General features: G+C 40.4%; 1 protein-coding gene across 6 annotated transcripts in view; it reads left to right on the forward strand.

Annotated features, from left to right (window-relative positions):
- The window catches only part of mtor (mechanistic target of rapamycin kinase), a 316,990-nt gene extending 302,110 nt beyond the window's left edge, over positions 1 to 14,880 (forward strand). For 5 of the 6 annotated variants that reach the window (XM_078239096.1, XM_078239101.1, XM_078239099.1 and 2 more), the window contains exons 50-58: positions 843 to 925; positions 1,379 to 1,451; positions 2,340 to 2,414; positions 4,575 to 4,710; positions 7,025 to 7,090; positions 7,556 to 7,636; positions 8,549 to 8,629; positions 10,533 to 10,638; positions 13,952 to 14,879. In XM_078239096.1, the coding sequence (XP_078095222.1) occupies positions 843 to 925; positions 1,379 to 1,451; positions 2,340 to 2,414; positions 4,575 to 4,710; positions 7,025 to 7,090; positions 7,556 to 7,636; positions 8,549 to 8,629; positions 10,533 to 10,638; positions 13,952 to 13,967 (717 nt within the window). In that variant the 3' untranslated portion in view covers positions 13,968 to 14,879. Of the gene's footprint in view, positions 1 to 842; positions 926 to 1,378; positions 1,452 to 2,339; positions 2,415 to 4,574; positions 4,711 to 7,024; positions 7,091 to 7,555; positions 7,637 to 8,548; positions 8,630 to 10,532; positions 10,639 to 13,951 lie in introns of all 6 variants that reach the window. The other variant, XM_078239102.1, reaches the window with a different exon arrangement.
- Positions 14,881 to 15,298: the final 418 nt, after the last annotated feature.

Below are 15,298 nucleotides of genomic sequence, written 5' to 3' on the forward strand. Positions count from 1 at the left end.
CGGGGATTTTCACAGTAACTTCATTGTAGTGTTAATGTAAGCCTTATTGTGACACTAATAAATAAATATGCTTACAAATGCAAGGTGGGCACGTTCTGAGCTCAGATTGCATTGAACCACCTTAGCAGAGCTGATTTGACATCAGGATAGGCAGCTGTTCTCATCCCCTTTCTTTCTAGAGAGAATGCCTGTTTGTTGAATTGTTCCAAGATGTTCTCCTTAGTTTTCAGAATGATGGACAAACTTGATAGTGGAATCGCCAACGATCTTGCAATACTTTCCTCTTCAAGCCACGGTTTTTCGCTTGCTCTATCGACTTCATCCTCTCTCTAATCAGCAACATTTTCTAACTTTCTCACAGGTTTCACCATACTTGCACACTTTGCATGTTGTTTCACAAGGAAATCTCAATGTGAAATGATGGCTGATCCAGCATTTCATATTTGAGGCACTTGCGTCTAACCATTCCTCTCTGGTCAGCATGGTCACATGACTCACGGTGGAAGAGGACAGCTTGTTTGTCCCACAGAAGTGTCCCTTTTGCAAGCGCCAAACAAAATTTTGGCCCAACTGGATGGACCACTGCGGAATTTCAGCTAATCGCAGGCATGGTCCTGTGGCTTTTGCTATTCTGGCAGCCAGAATAGTTGATAACTTCGACATCTTGAGTTTGACTCAGAGATTTCACTATAATACGGAAAATCAGTTGATGTTTGAAAAGCAAAGTGAAAAGCATTTGAATATTTATTGTGCTCCAAGAGATTCCTCCATTGTAAACCAGTTAATGGATGTGCATGTTTTTGAGGAGATTAACACTGATCTACATTTGTGATACTCTGCAGGTGTGGTTTGACCGAAGAACCAATTACACACGCTCGTTGGCTGTGATGTCAATGGTGGGTTACATCCTGGGACTAGGGGATCGGTAAGGAGATTTACCTAACCGCATGCTTTTGTGACTGCCATACAATCCAATGGCCTCTCCAGCTGTTTTCAGAATATACGTGAGAGAATAATTTGGCTCCTATTTGTGGCAACTCTATAAACAATTCCATTACATTGGAAATCCTCTGCTTGTATCTGTGTGTATGTGCTGAATGCAGATACGTTGTTTGGCGTGATGCCAAAGGGCCTGTGACACCCATTGAACTGTTTCCCATCAGAGTTGATGCCTTTTGGAGAAATAGGATTAGAGTTAGCAAGACATGAATGACATTGAATGTGTTATTTATTCATGGGCTGTATACACTTAATGCGTTTAATCATCCTTATTCATTATAGAATCTTAGAATGAAAACTCCTTCAAAACCAGCTGAATCCACTGCCATAGTTCCCATGAAATCTGACAGCATATTTGCATTGGCTTTTCTTTTCCCAGACATCCATCAAACCTGATGCTTGACAGACTTAGTGGAAAAATTTTGCACATCGACTTTGGGGATTGTTTTGAGGTAAGGTGGAGGCTCTGAGCAAACAACCAGTATACACTACATGACTTTAGAAATCAACCATTATGAGGGAACATCTAGCTTGCTTATCTTCACAATACTGGGCACACTCCGTTAGTAAAGGTCCCTAATGCAAGACACAAATTCAATATTCTTCTTCCTGGATGCTGATCTAAAACTGCCACATATTGCACAGGCTAGTACTGGTGGAGTTTCGTCTGTTCAGGCCTATGGACAATGGTCTCATTCAGGATTTCTACTGAGGTGGCAGGAAGGAAAGAGGGAAATAGGTCTATATGTTGTCAAAGTGCCATGTAAAACATTCCGTTGGTGCAGCAATTGCAGCCGCACTACAATGGATGTGAATACCAGTCTGTGCCATGAGATGAGAAAGTCGTCATTGAAACAGGCGAACTAAAAAGGTTGGGCTTTCCCATTGCCCAGCAGTATGGGAAGAGCTTTGGAAGTAGGTCACGGTGGCACTGCAGTTAGCACTGCTGCCGTAATTGCCAGGCACTTGGGTTCAATTTCCGGCTTGGATCACTGTCTGTGCGGAGTCTGCATGTTCTCCCCGTGTCTGCGTGGGTTTCCTCCAGGTGCTCCAGTTTCCTCCCACAGTCCGAAAGATGTGCTGGTTAGGTACATTGGCCATGCTAAATTCTCCTTCGGTGTACCCGAATAGGCGCCGGAGGCAACTAGGGGAATTTCTCAGTAACTTCATTGTAGTGTCAATGTAAGTCTACTTGAAACACTAATATGTAAACTTTGACCCTTTTAGTACAGGGAAAAAGCTCAAAAATAAAGAACAGTGGGAATGCTGTCCGACTGCACTAGTGATGTAAACTGCAGTGTTCCAGTGGTAACTATTTTTATGAATCCATTTTTCCACAGGTTGCTATGACCAGGGAGAAATTCCCAGAGAAGATCCCATTCAGACTGACCAGGATGTTAACCAATGCCATGGAGGTAATAGCCTTGCCTTACTGCCAGCTTTTATGTAATAAGGTGATCTATCATACAGAAGGTGTTTATATATTATATGCATCAACTGTTGTCCTATGCTGTTGCTCATTGATAAATTGGAACACAGATGGGATAACAGTTGATAACCCAATCTGTTATTTCAGGCTCCTGCACTTGAAATTCCTGTGGAAAAGTTACCTAATGGTATATACTGAGTTCAATTAAAAACTGGCTACTATTAGAAGTATCTCTAGATTGATAACTACTTGAAGAAGTCTCAGCTTAGCTGTTTGAGGAAGAGGCAGTTATTTTATCGTCATAAAGGTCTTAAGGAGAAGGCTAGCTTTATAATGCATTAGTTTTAAATTTGTTCACTTGTGAGTTGTTAACATTTTGTACAATGTTGTGCATCTGAATTTTATTTTGGTACATTACTGAAGGAATGCTGCATTGTTGGAGGTGACACCTTTCAGGTGATGTTAAACCACAGCCACCTCTGCCCTCTCGGGTAGAGTAAGAAGTCTCACAACACCAGGTTGACTCACCTGATGAAGGATCAGCACTCCAAAAGCTTTCTAACCTGGTGTTGTGAGACTTCTTACTGTGTCTGCCTTAGTCCAACGCCGGCATCTCCACATCATGGCTCTCGGGTAGACATAAAAGATCACATGGCACTATTTTTTTTAAATGGGCAACTCTTCCAATATCCTGACTAACATTTATTCCTCAGCCAATATCATCAAAGGAAAAGGGAAACAGATTAATATACTGCGGTCTTTGGGACATGCTGGATTCAAATTGGCTGTCAGATTTCCACATGACGATAGTGACTGCACTTCAGAAACAATTAATTGGCTGTAGAGTGTTTTGGGATGTCATAAGGATGTGGAAGATTCCAAATAAATATATTTTTATGAATTATTAATTTTCCTAATGTTTTGAAAATCAACAGTGAATAATATTAGTATATTATATGTATAATATAGCTAGCACACCACTGATATATTTTTCAGGGTGTGGAAGAGATTTAGCTATGTCTATCAGGACCAGTTGTGGGGAAGGGGGCCTAATTGGAGCCCGGTGCTAAAGTTTTGTTTCAAAATGGGTATGGCTATTGGGGCTATATGTCGGGGAAGTTGATTGATTTACAAAAGGAAGAAATATAATTAAAAAGCCCTGATGGAGCCCAGAGGTAGGAGTGAATGCAAAACGAGAAACATATTCCTTTCAATTGAATCTGAGGCTTATGACAGTCATTGGGATCGATAGAGCAGTGTGTTTTTAATAATCTGCCCGGAACATGTCAATATTCTCTGCCATTTTATTCCTAGGAACATATGATAATCCACTCATCTCCGAATTCCCAACATTTAAAGAAACACTCAATCTAGGTAAACAGGGTCATGACTGCTGTATCACTGTATTTGTTGCACTGCAATGTAATTGATTCAAAAAGTAATTCTATTCAGTGTGATTGGGCAGATAATTGAAAGATTATTTACCAAATGTATTTAGCCAAATAAAATTAGACGTTATCAATTTGAAAGCAGACAAATAGGGACTTGGCAAATGAGGAGGAACAAAATAAATTGAATAGCCGCAACTGATCAAGACACTTTATTCTAAAAATATATTATTATCACAGTAGCCTAGCTTAAATAGTAAAGTCTGCACTCCTATCAGAAGCAGGAAAATTGAGGAATTTCTTTATGCAGGGAAATCACCAGCAAAGGGTCTCCAATGTAACTGCTATATTATTAAACATGAAATAACATGCATTTAGGTAGCACCTTGCGCATGCTTAAGACAACAAAGTGCTTTACAACCACTTAATTACTTTTGAAGTGTAGTCATTGTTGTGATGTAGCAACCAATTTGTGCACAGCAAGGTCTCACAAACAGTTGCGTTCAAATGACCAAATGATTTAATCGGTTTTTGCAATGATGTTGGTACACTGGGACAACTCCCCTAATTTTCATTATAATTTCTTGGCTTCTTTCTCATCCGTCTGAGAGGGCAGGCGGGGCTTCAGTTTAACAACTCATCTGAAGGATGGCACACCCACTAGTGCTGCACTCCTTCAGCCCTGCACTGGAACAAGCCCAAAACCAAATGCTCTATTGATATTCCATTCCTAATAACTGCTTTGCACCATTTCACAGGTAACAGGATTGGATGGTAACTATCGAATCACATGTCACACGGTGATGGAAGTACTTCGGGAGCATAGGGACAGCGTCATGGCCGTGCTTGAGGCCTTTGTTTATGATCCCTTGTTAAACTGGAGGCTTATGGACAGTGAGTATTTGAGAGGATTTCAGAAGTTAAAGCTTTAGAGACTTTATTGAAATCCAGAGGAAAAGATTTATTAGGTTCATTGGAAACTAGCATTTCAGGTAACTTCAATTATGTATTGTATCCTCAACACAGAGATCACCAAGCTTAACTTAATAATAAATCCACAACTACTTGCATTTAAGTTTAAGTTTATTAGTGTCACAAGGAGGCTTACATTAACACTACAATGAAGTTACTGTGAAAATTCCCTAGTCGCCACACACCGGCACCTGTTCGGATACATTGAGGGAGAATTTAGCACAGCCAATGCACCTAACCAGATATGTTTAGTGTAATATCTTGGTGTTGCCATAGTGTTTTAAATATAACAAGCACTAATGCAAGAAAATGGCTTTTTAGATTTGCATTCAGAATAAATATTCCCAGTTATTTTTTAAACAGTTTGATGCTTGGGCATTAAAGGAAGCACTCAGTGATTTAATTCAAATGCATTTTAATCCCCACTTACCCGAACAGGCGCCGGAGTGTGGTGACTAGGGGATTTTCACAGTAACTTCATTGCAGTGTTAATGTAAGCCTACTTGTGACAAGTAAATAAACTTTAAAATAATAAATAAATATTTAGGCACAGAACCAGCCAGGAAATGTGTTATTATCGAACTTAATATGCATTACACAAACTTTTTAACACAAGTGGTTTAGGTCTGGAATGCACTGCATGGAAGTGTGGTGGAGGCAGGTTCAATTGAGGCATTGAAGAGGGCATTTGATGATTGCCTGAATTAAAACAATATGTAGGGATACTGGGTAAAAGGCAGGGGAATGGCACTGAGTCATTATGCTCATTTGAAGACCTGGTGCAGACACGATGGACCAAATAGCCTCCTGTGCCATAACAATTCTGTGATTGTGCAGGCAGTAGTAATTATTGAACAATAACATGTTAAACTGCCAATTACACCACATTCAACTACTCAAATGAGCACTTTTTAAGACTAACTGATCTTCTGTCATTGAGAATTAAAACCAAGTTATCGCCTTTAGATGAAGCAGGGTTCAAGGCTGGAGGATAATTGGATCAGGATGCACAAATCTAATTTTAAAGTCAAACATTCTGTCCTTATTTTTATATAAAACTTTGATTTAATATCATTAGACAATAGGGGAAGTATAGAATTTGCTTAGAAGCTAGGAGTTTCTCTGCAGGCTGAAGGAGCTCAAGAATCGCAAAATTGATGCTTTTTTAAATTCTTTCATGGGATGTGGACGTCGCTGGCTGGGCCAGCATTCATTGCCCATCCCTAATTGCTCTTGCTAGACCATTTCAGAAGATTAAGAATCAAACACATAGCTATGGATGTCACATGTTGGATGACAGATTTCATTCCCTAAGGGACATTAGTGAACCAAATGGATTCTAACAGCAGTCGACTTTTACTGAATTCTGATTTCACCATCTGTTGTGGTGGGATTCGAACCCAGGATTCCGGAGCATTACCCTGGATCTCTGGATTACAAGTCCAGCAACAATATTTCAATGCCACTACCCTCCCTTATATGGTGCCACTACTGGCGTTTATATAGGCAGTTTCCTATATGAATGTGGGTGCAAATTTAAAATGCAAGTTGACCTAAATCTGTGACAAAAATGTGTAGACAGATAATGCATGCAAACATAATGTGATTTTACATCAGTAGTAACTTATTTTTGCATATATAGTCCTTCCTTCTCCTGATGGCTGTGTGTCCTTCCTGAGGTATGGAACCATGAGAACCTTCCACCTCACTCAAATAGTATTTTACATATCTAGACCTAAACAGAGTCTGGAGGGAAAATGACAATCACTCAACATGCACAGGCAATGGTCACTGGATAGTAATTTCGATTAGGGACCATAATTATTTTCCCTTATTTAACCCAGGGTCCCTGAACCTATTTAAAACATTCTTCTGTCAATGCAGAATGGAAATAAAGATGAATAATTCTTATAAATGGTAAAAACAGTGGCCTCTAGAGTCCAAATGCACATATCCAAAAGTACTTCAAATAGCAATTGTCTGAAAATATAGTTGGTTTTCTATAGAATTAGAGGAATAGTTTGAGCATTTAAAAAAATACTGTACACATAGTTTGCCTCAGCTCATCTCCTCCATGGTCTTGTTCCCTTTAAACTTGACATTTCCATTCCTGGCCCACCTCCCATATGCCACCCTCTATTAATTCAAGTTGTCACTGTTGTTGGATTAGCTATTCACTAAGCGCTGTCCACTGTGTACAGTTAAATAACTCTAATATATTCTTTCCCTTCCTCAGCAAACATTAAAGGTAATAAACGGTCCAGGACAAGGACGGATTCCTACTCAACCAGTCAAACAGCCGGTTAGTAACCCTGTTTTCAGTGTACCAGTTCTGATCAATCGTAGGTAATTAATTTGTTGGTGTCAGCATACTTCAGTCCATGCTATATTTTTGGGATGCATATGTGGGTTGGGTGCATTGGGGAGGAGAAAAGAGACAGACTCGTGCCAATTTTCTTCTCTGTTTTCTTAACTCCTCTTCTGAAAATGTTGACTTGTTGGTTTTGGTCCAGGGATACCAAGGAACCTAACCCCTATACATCAGTTATCATTTATGCATAAGCCTGAGCATTATTTACATGAGGACTCTCAAAGCCAAGTCTAATCATGTCCTCCTTGAGTGCTGTAGAAATTCTTTATTTATTTATGTTGAGAGTGTCGCTCTTCTCGTGAATTTGCAGTATTTTTCTGTTAATATTGAAAATTTCTCCTCCAGTACTGTGTAGAGTGTTGCTTTTCTGAAATTGTTGTTCCATTTGTGATTCAGAATTGCTGGATGCAGTAGAACTTGGAGAAACTACACATAAGAAGCCAGGTACTACCGTGCCTGAATCCATCCATTCCTTCAGTAAGTCATGTTAATATTTGTATGTACAACTTTATGTAATACCTTTAGTTTAGTATTTCCAGTGTTATGTTTAAAAATTCTACCATTAAAATGACAAAAAAACATTGATTTTGACACCTGCATGATCAAATAAAAAAGAAATTGTGAGGACAGGATGGCCTCACTTGCTCATTGTTCATGCTTGAAATGTTCCAGTTTGAATTTCAAGGATTCTTTTTAATCCAGTCATTTTTTAATTCAGTTATGGGATGTGGGTGTTACTGGCTAGGTCAGCATTTATTTGTCCTCGAGAAGGTGAGGGTAAGCTACCACCTTGAACCACTGCAGTCCATCTGGTGTAGGTACACCCACAGGTGCTGTTGGGGTGGGAGCTCCAGGATATTGACCCAGCAACAATGAAGGAATGGCAATATATTTCCAAGTCAGGATGGCGAGTGACTTGGAGGGGAACTTCCAAATGGTGGTATTCCCATATATCTGTTGCCCTTGTCCTTCTAGATGGTAGCAGTCGTGAACTTGGAAGATGCTGCCTAAGGAGTCTTGGTGACCCTGCAGTGCCATTGAATGTCATGGGGTGATGGTTGGATTCTCTTATGTTGGAGATGGTCATTGTCCGGCACTAGTGTGGCAGGAATGTTACTTACAACTTGTCAGCCCAAGCCTGGATTTTGTCCAAGTCATGCTCCATTGGGACATGAAGACCTGTTGAACAAATAACTGATCAGTTACCAAAAAAAGAGTGGTGCAAGGACTTGGGCTTTAACCAAACAGATTAACTTTGTGTTTTCTGACAGTGTGCACAGTTCAGTAATAATGTCGGGTTAATGATAAATAGCAACAAAATTTCATTTCAGCATACGATAGCCATGACACAGTCCATGATCTCCCATAGTGAATTGTTCTCTTTTTCAGTTGGGGATGGTTTGGTGCAGCCTGAAGCCCTGAACAAAAAGGCAATCCAGATCATTAACAGAGTCAGAGACAAACTCACAGGTAAGACTAGACACTAACGCTATATTGCATTTTCCAATTTCTTCATTTTCTTTTAAATTTAAATTCTCTTTCTGACAGCTTATTCCCAGTACAATACAATACAGTCCTGAGGTATTGAGTCAGAAAAGACAGAATTGTATTTACATTGCATTTTGCAATCGCTTAGGCTACTTCCTAGCCAGGTAATTACTTCTGAAGCGTATTCACTCGAGCTGTGTCCATAAACATGACAACTGATTTTCACAGAAAAAGGCCACACAAATAGGAATGCGTAACCACTCGATAAGTATTTAATGGTATGAGTTGAGGAATAACCTTTGGCAAGGCATAGTGCCATGAGATTTTGTACATCCACCTGAACTAGGTAGTCGAGTCCTCAGGTTAATGTCTTGCTTGAACAATGATCATTCCAGCATTACGGCACTCTCAGTACTGTACAGGCACATCAGCCTGGATCATGTTCTCAAGTTCTGGAATGGGGCATGGCATGACATGGATTTGACTCAAATGAAAAATGCCAGTCGTTCTGAATCAAACTGACATCTGGTTGACAAAATAACACGAGTATAAAGATTAACAGGGAAAAGTAAACAGTACACTTTCATTTCATTTTACACAGCACATTTTGAATAACGTCAATATGATTGTTTCCATTACACTTGCAGGATACCTGTCACAAAGGAGATGTTTTTTCAGTGTTATTTGTGAACAGAATCAATTGATTGTTAAACTGTTCAGCGGTTACAAGTTACCTTTCATTTACTTCAGAAAATTGGTCATAGCGGATCAATAGTGATGTGTTGAAAATACAATTGATCATTGGATGATGGAGTTTAACTGCAATACAAGAGCATGTATCAGAGGTTCATGTGATGCAACCAACAGAGTTTTATCTTTCATTTCTGAGTAAATCACATTGTACAGAGATGGTTATTCACCGGGACTCATTTGGCTTTATAAACACACACACACACAAATATAGATATATTATAACTGGCCGAGATCTCATAGCATTGCTCATAGTCAGTTACAGGATAAGCTGTTCTCTGTCAACAGGAATGTTATCAAAACAGACAGAGTGAATGTAACTCTATGGGAAATATATACCGTTTGTTGCAGGAGGCAACAACAAATCACTGCAGTACCTTGCCAAGCATAACCATGGACCAGCAGATGGAAGTCCGTGGGTGCCAATGCCCTCTTAGGGCAGCGAGAGAGAGAGAACTTTTGCAAGATTTTAATGTATGATTACTCAATCTTCCATAGCATTGCACTTGGAGAATTAATACCAAGTATATTTATTAGGTGTTCAGGAAGGTAAGATAGTAATTATGTTCCTGGACTAGTAGCCATGAGGACTGGACTAATAATCCGGAAACATGAACTCAAGTCCCACCTCAGCAGCTGGAGAATTTAAATTCGGTTAATTAAATAAATCTGGAGTAAGAATCTGGTGTCAGTAATGGTGATCATGTAGCTACCATATTGACATAAAAATCTAACTGGTTCATTAATGATTTAGGAAAGGAACACAGAGGTAATGTTTTTTGTATATATCAGGAATACATAATTGATTGTTCCTCCATTTTGACACGGCTTTTTAATTCCCAAAATTTCAATCTCCATGTTTTAAAATTGCAATTTGACCTGAACAGTTTGTCATTTGCAGTATCTTCATCGCTTGCTTTTTTTTGTGATCTGTATTTTTCAAGTAGGATTGTCATTCCTTTTATTCAAACAAAGTAAGTTTTGGAATTTCTCCCACGGATTCTGCTTACGGAAGTTTTAAAACACAGAAACTGACATCTGATTTAAGACTTTATCATTTACACAGAGTTTGTAAGGTTTACCGTGAAACCTGAAATAAATTTTAGATGGTAACGGTGGCTGGTCTATGTTTCAGGTCGTGATTTTGCACATGATGAGACCTTGGACGTCCCCACTCAAGTGGAGCTGCTAATTAAACAGGCCACATCCCACGAGAACCTCTGCCAGTGCTATATTGGATGGTAAGTGTCAGATGATATTCCTCTACCATCAGATTTTTATGGGGAAAATAGAGAGAGGATTTAAAGATCAATAAAATGAGTTACAAACTCTTTGTTGGCAGTGCTTACAAAAATATTTACGCCAAAGCGCTATACCTTCTAAAAAGTATCTGCACATTTTCATAGTTATTCACTATCTGATGGCCCTAGCAGATATAGCCACTCAGCGTAGTACTATGAACAGGCCAGTGGTTCTCTGGGTTCTCTTCCCAGTCTTCGCTTTAGAATTGCAAATGACCTTAATATTGTGGCTAGGTGATCCTGCTGTGTGTGGACCGAGGATAGATTTCGTCGGAGCCGTGCTGCATTTCTTGTTTCGATAGCCTGGCTGTACACTCTGACTGGCACTGAACCTGAAGACTGGCCAATTGGCTGAGGAGCTGGAGGGAATTCAGCACACATGGAATGTGCACTGGCATAGTTCAAAAAGGAGGGTCATTGGATTATTTTTTAAACAGAAGTTTGATGCCAACCTGCATTTAATTTTTAGTGATGTACAAAAGATCCAAAGATGTGACGGTTAAGTTGATTGGCCAGGCTAAATTTCCCCTTAATATCAGGGGGATGTGGGGTTACGGGGATAGGGCCTGGGTGGGATTGTTGTCAGTGCAGGCTCGATGGGCCAAATGGCCTCCTTCTGGACTGTAGGGATTCTATACATTGTATATTATTCATTGTTTCTTCAGCATTCTCCAGTCCCAATTTGTTTTATAGGTTTTACTATATTGTGCAATCTACAGAAAGGGGAGAGTAGTCATGGTGACCAGTTGTTCTTCAAATTGGTGTGAAGGATGCAGTGGTCAGTAACCACTGCTCTTTTTGGTGTATATTAATGACCTGGACTTGAGTATACAGGGCATCATTTCGACAATTGAAGATGATGCAAAACTCCAAAATGTAGTAAACAATTAGGAGGATAGTAACAGACTTCAGGAGAGGCTGGTGAAATGGGCAGACACTTAGCAAATTAAAATGAACAGAAGTGTGAAGTGACACATTTTTGTAGGCGGTATAAGAGGCAATTTAAACAAATTAGTACAAGGACAGAGCTACATGAGCTTGTATGCACATTGAAGATGGCAAGACATGTTGAGAAAACTGTTATAAAGGCATATTGGATCTATGGCTTTATTGATCGACACAGTAAGAAGTTTAACAACACCAGGTTAAAGTCCAACAGGTTTATTTGGTAGCAAAAGCCACACAAGCTTTCGAAGCTCTAAGCCCCTTCTTCAGGTGAGTGGGAATTATGTTCACAAACAGAGCTTATAAAGACACAGACTCAATTTACATGAATAATGGTTGGAATGCGAATACTTACAACTAATCCAGTCTTTAAGAAACAAAACAATGGGAGTGGAGAGAGCATCAAGACAGGCTAAAAAGATGTGTATTGTCTCCAGACAAGACAGCCAGTGAAACTCTGCAGGTCCACGCAACTGTGGGAGTTACAAATAGTGTGACATGAACCCAATATCCCGGTTGAGGCCGTCCTTGTGTGTGCGGAACTTGGCTATCAGTTTCTGCTCAGCGACTCTGCGCTGTCGTGTGTCGCGAAGGCCGCCTTGGAGAACGCTTACCCGAATATCAGAGGCCGAATGCCCGTGACCGCTTATTGATCGAGGAATAGAACACAAAAACAAGGAAGTTATGCTGAACCTTTATAAAGCAATGGGTCATCCTCAACTGGAGTACTATGTACAATTCTGGGCACCCATTTTAAGAAGGGTGTCATGGTCTTAGAGATGGTGGACATGGGCCAGGAATGAAGGACTTCAGTAATGTGGGAAGACCAGAGAAGTTGTGGTTGTTTTCCTTGGAGTAGAGACGGTTAAGAAAAGATTTGATATAAATAAGGAGAAACTGTTCCTAGTGGCACAAGGGTTGGTAACCAGAAGAAATAGATTTAAAGTGATTGGCAAATGAACCAGAGTGACTTGAGGAAAATAGTCTGTGCAGCAAGTTTGCAATCTGGAATTCACTACCTGAATGAGTGAGGAAAACAGATTCAATAATAACTTTCAAAAACATTGGATAAGTACTTGAGGGGAAAATATTTACAAGGCAGGGGAGTGAAACTAACTGGATAACTCTACCAAAGTGCTGAAGACGTGCTTTCCACCTGATTGTCCTGAAAAAGCCAGTAAGAAAGAAAGGCACATTAAGATTCTGGGATCAACCAGAATTTTGCACAAGTCCTCAAACATTTCAATTTACAATTTTTGAAATTGTCGTGATCAAAAGGTTGGAATGGCAATGTAATGGAATAGAATGTCCCTCCTTTTTATCTCCATTGTCAGCGTCAGGCGCAGGTGTAGTACAGACTACATGCACAGTACAATTACCATCAATTTTTAAGTTAATAATGAGCCCTGACCCCAATTTCAGGAGACAGTTCCTTACAAGAGGAGTATCTAAATTTCAGCCTGTGGGCCAAATGGAGGCCACTTTTCCCAGCAACAGTCTAGCCCAGGAAACTCCGGTTCGATTTGTGGTCCTGTTTCTTTTATTATTTTGCTGATTTGTCCTGTTTGAAAGTGATGTGGAAGGGATTTTTTAAGGCCATTACATCATTGGTGAATTAATTCTGAATCAGGGCATGTTATCAAGATGTATTGGTATCCTCAACTTGAGATAAAACGCCAAAGAATAGAAAAATTGATTTGAGCTTTTTGTATGACCCATGAAAGCACCATCTATTCAATGAGTGGCGCATGACGATAGGCTTGGACAGTCCTGTCTTATTACATTAGTGTGTAACAAATCTGTCTCTCACGTCAATTGCTCTTATGGTATGCCTGAGTGAGCCTGGCTAATTGGGAGCAGCTTTGTGCTGTGGAATCACCTCCTAAGCAACGTGGTTATGAATATGCTCTCTTCTCTCATAACAGTACTTTACAACCAACAGATTTGTAACTTCCCCCAATTAGGGCTAGATTTAAACATGAACTCCAGAGTCAAAAAGACAATGGACAGGATTCCTGTGAGGGAGGTAGCCCACCATTGGCCAGCAATGGGATCTTCCAGTCCAATCGCTCTGTCGTCGGGTTTTCCCATTGCTTGCACCCTCTGCCACCTGGGAACCTGTGGCAAGGGGGGGTCACCATTGGCAGGGCTGGAAGATCTCGCCAGTGGGAACGGCCAGAATAATTTGAGCCAATGTGTTTATCTGCTGCAAACGAATCACTATCAGTTGGCTAAAAATCTTGCAGCACACAGAAGGATTGATATGCTCGCTGTACAAAACAGTAATCATGTTTTTTTTTGTCCACAGGTGTCCATTTTGGTGAAGGAATTTTGGAACCTGCAAGATAACATCTAATGGTTGGACTTGGATTCCTGTTAAACAAGCCATATTTATTATAGCTTCCAAACCCTGCCAATTGGGGCACTTTTAAACTATGTACCCCAAATGGTGTAAATTGGTGGGTTCTAGCCTGCATACTGCAAGAAAGACCTAACCTTCAAAACACACAGATATGGCACTCTAACCTGGCACCTGCACATGTTCTGGTAAATCTTCCACAAGTTGGTGCTTTCTGGCCAATTTGGGCTGAGTGACACAATCTGAGGGCTGAGCCGGTGGCCAAGTGCCAACGGACTGAAAATCACTGGTGTAAATAACAAGAATGTTTCCAGTACTAAACCAATCCCATGTAGCTAAGCACACTGAAAGAAGACTAGATCTTGTAACTACAGTAGAACGCGTATGATTTCTAGCCAGTCATTGAGATAGTGAACTGTTATTGTAAAATACCAATAAAGATGTCAATCCAGAATTACATATTTGATACCAAATACATTTTTATAAAAATAAGATACATTTGGTCGAACTGATATATGGATGTTTATCCTCTATATGGGACTCCATACACCCCTCTGCATCTCTCTATCAGCCTGACTTTTCCCTCTTGTCTTTATCTACTATGCCTTTGAATGAATGCACCTTTGTTACTCACCTAACCACTCCATGTGGTAGCCAGCTCCTTTTCCTAACTCCTTTCTGGGTAAAGAAATTGACCTAACAAAGCTATCCAAGTCACAAGCTCAGAGCGGAGACTCCCTATTCTCAGAGTTTAGGTTTTCTTGATCTATATAGCAATGGTTTGCACTGTTGCCTCAGCGCCAGGGACCCGTGTTCAATTTTGACGTTGGGTGACTGTGTGGAGTTTGCACGTTGTCCCGTGTCTGCGTGCGTTTCCTCCGGGTGCTCCGGTTTCCTCCCGCAATCTAAAGATGTGCAGGTTAGGTGGATTGGCCATGCTAGAGTGACTTTAAGTGTCCTAAGATGTGCAGGTTAGGGAGATTAGTTGGGTAAATACATGGGGTTACAGGGATGGGGTGGGTGGGCCTGGGTAAGATGCTCTGTCAGAGTTGGTGCAAACTTGAAGGGCCGAATGGCCACTTTATAGCCAATGAAGTACTTTTGAAGTGCCGTCACTATTGTCATGTACAAAGTGGAGTAGCTCATTTGTACACAGCAAACTTCCACAAACAGCATGTGATAATGATCAGATAATCGCCGGAATTCTACCGCCTCGCCCGCCATGGAAGTGGAGAAGGCAAGGGGTGGACAACGGAAATGTCCGTTGACCTCAGGCAGGAATTTCCGGTCTCGCTC

The sequence above is a fragment of the Mustelus asterias genome, chromosome 22 (genome assembly GCF_964213995.1).
Source record: "Mustelus asterias chromosome 22, sMusAst1.hap1.1, whole genome shotgun sequence".
Classification (NCBI taxonomy): Eukaryota; Metazoa; Chordata; class Chondrichthyes; order Carcharhiniformes; family Triakidae; genus Mustelus; species Mustelus asterias.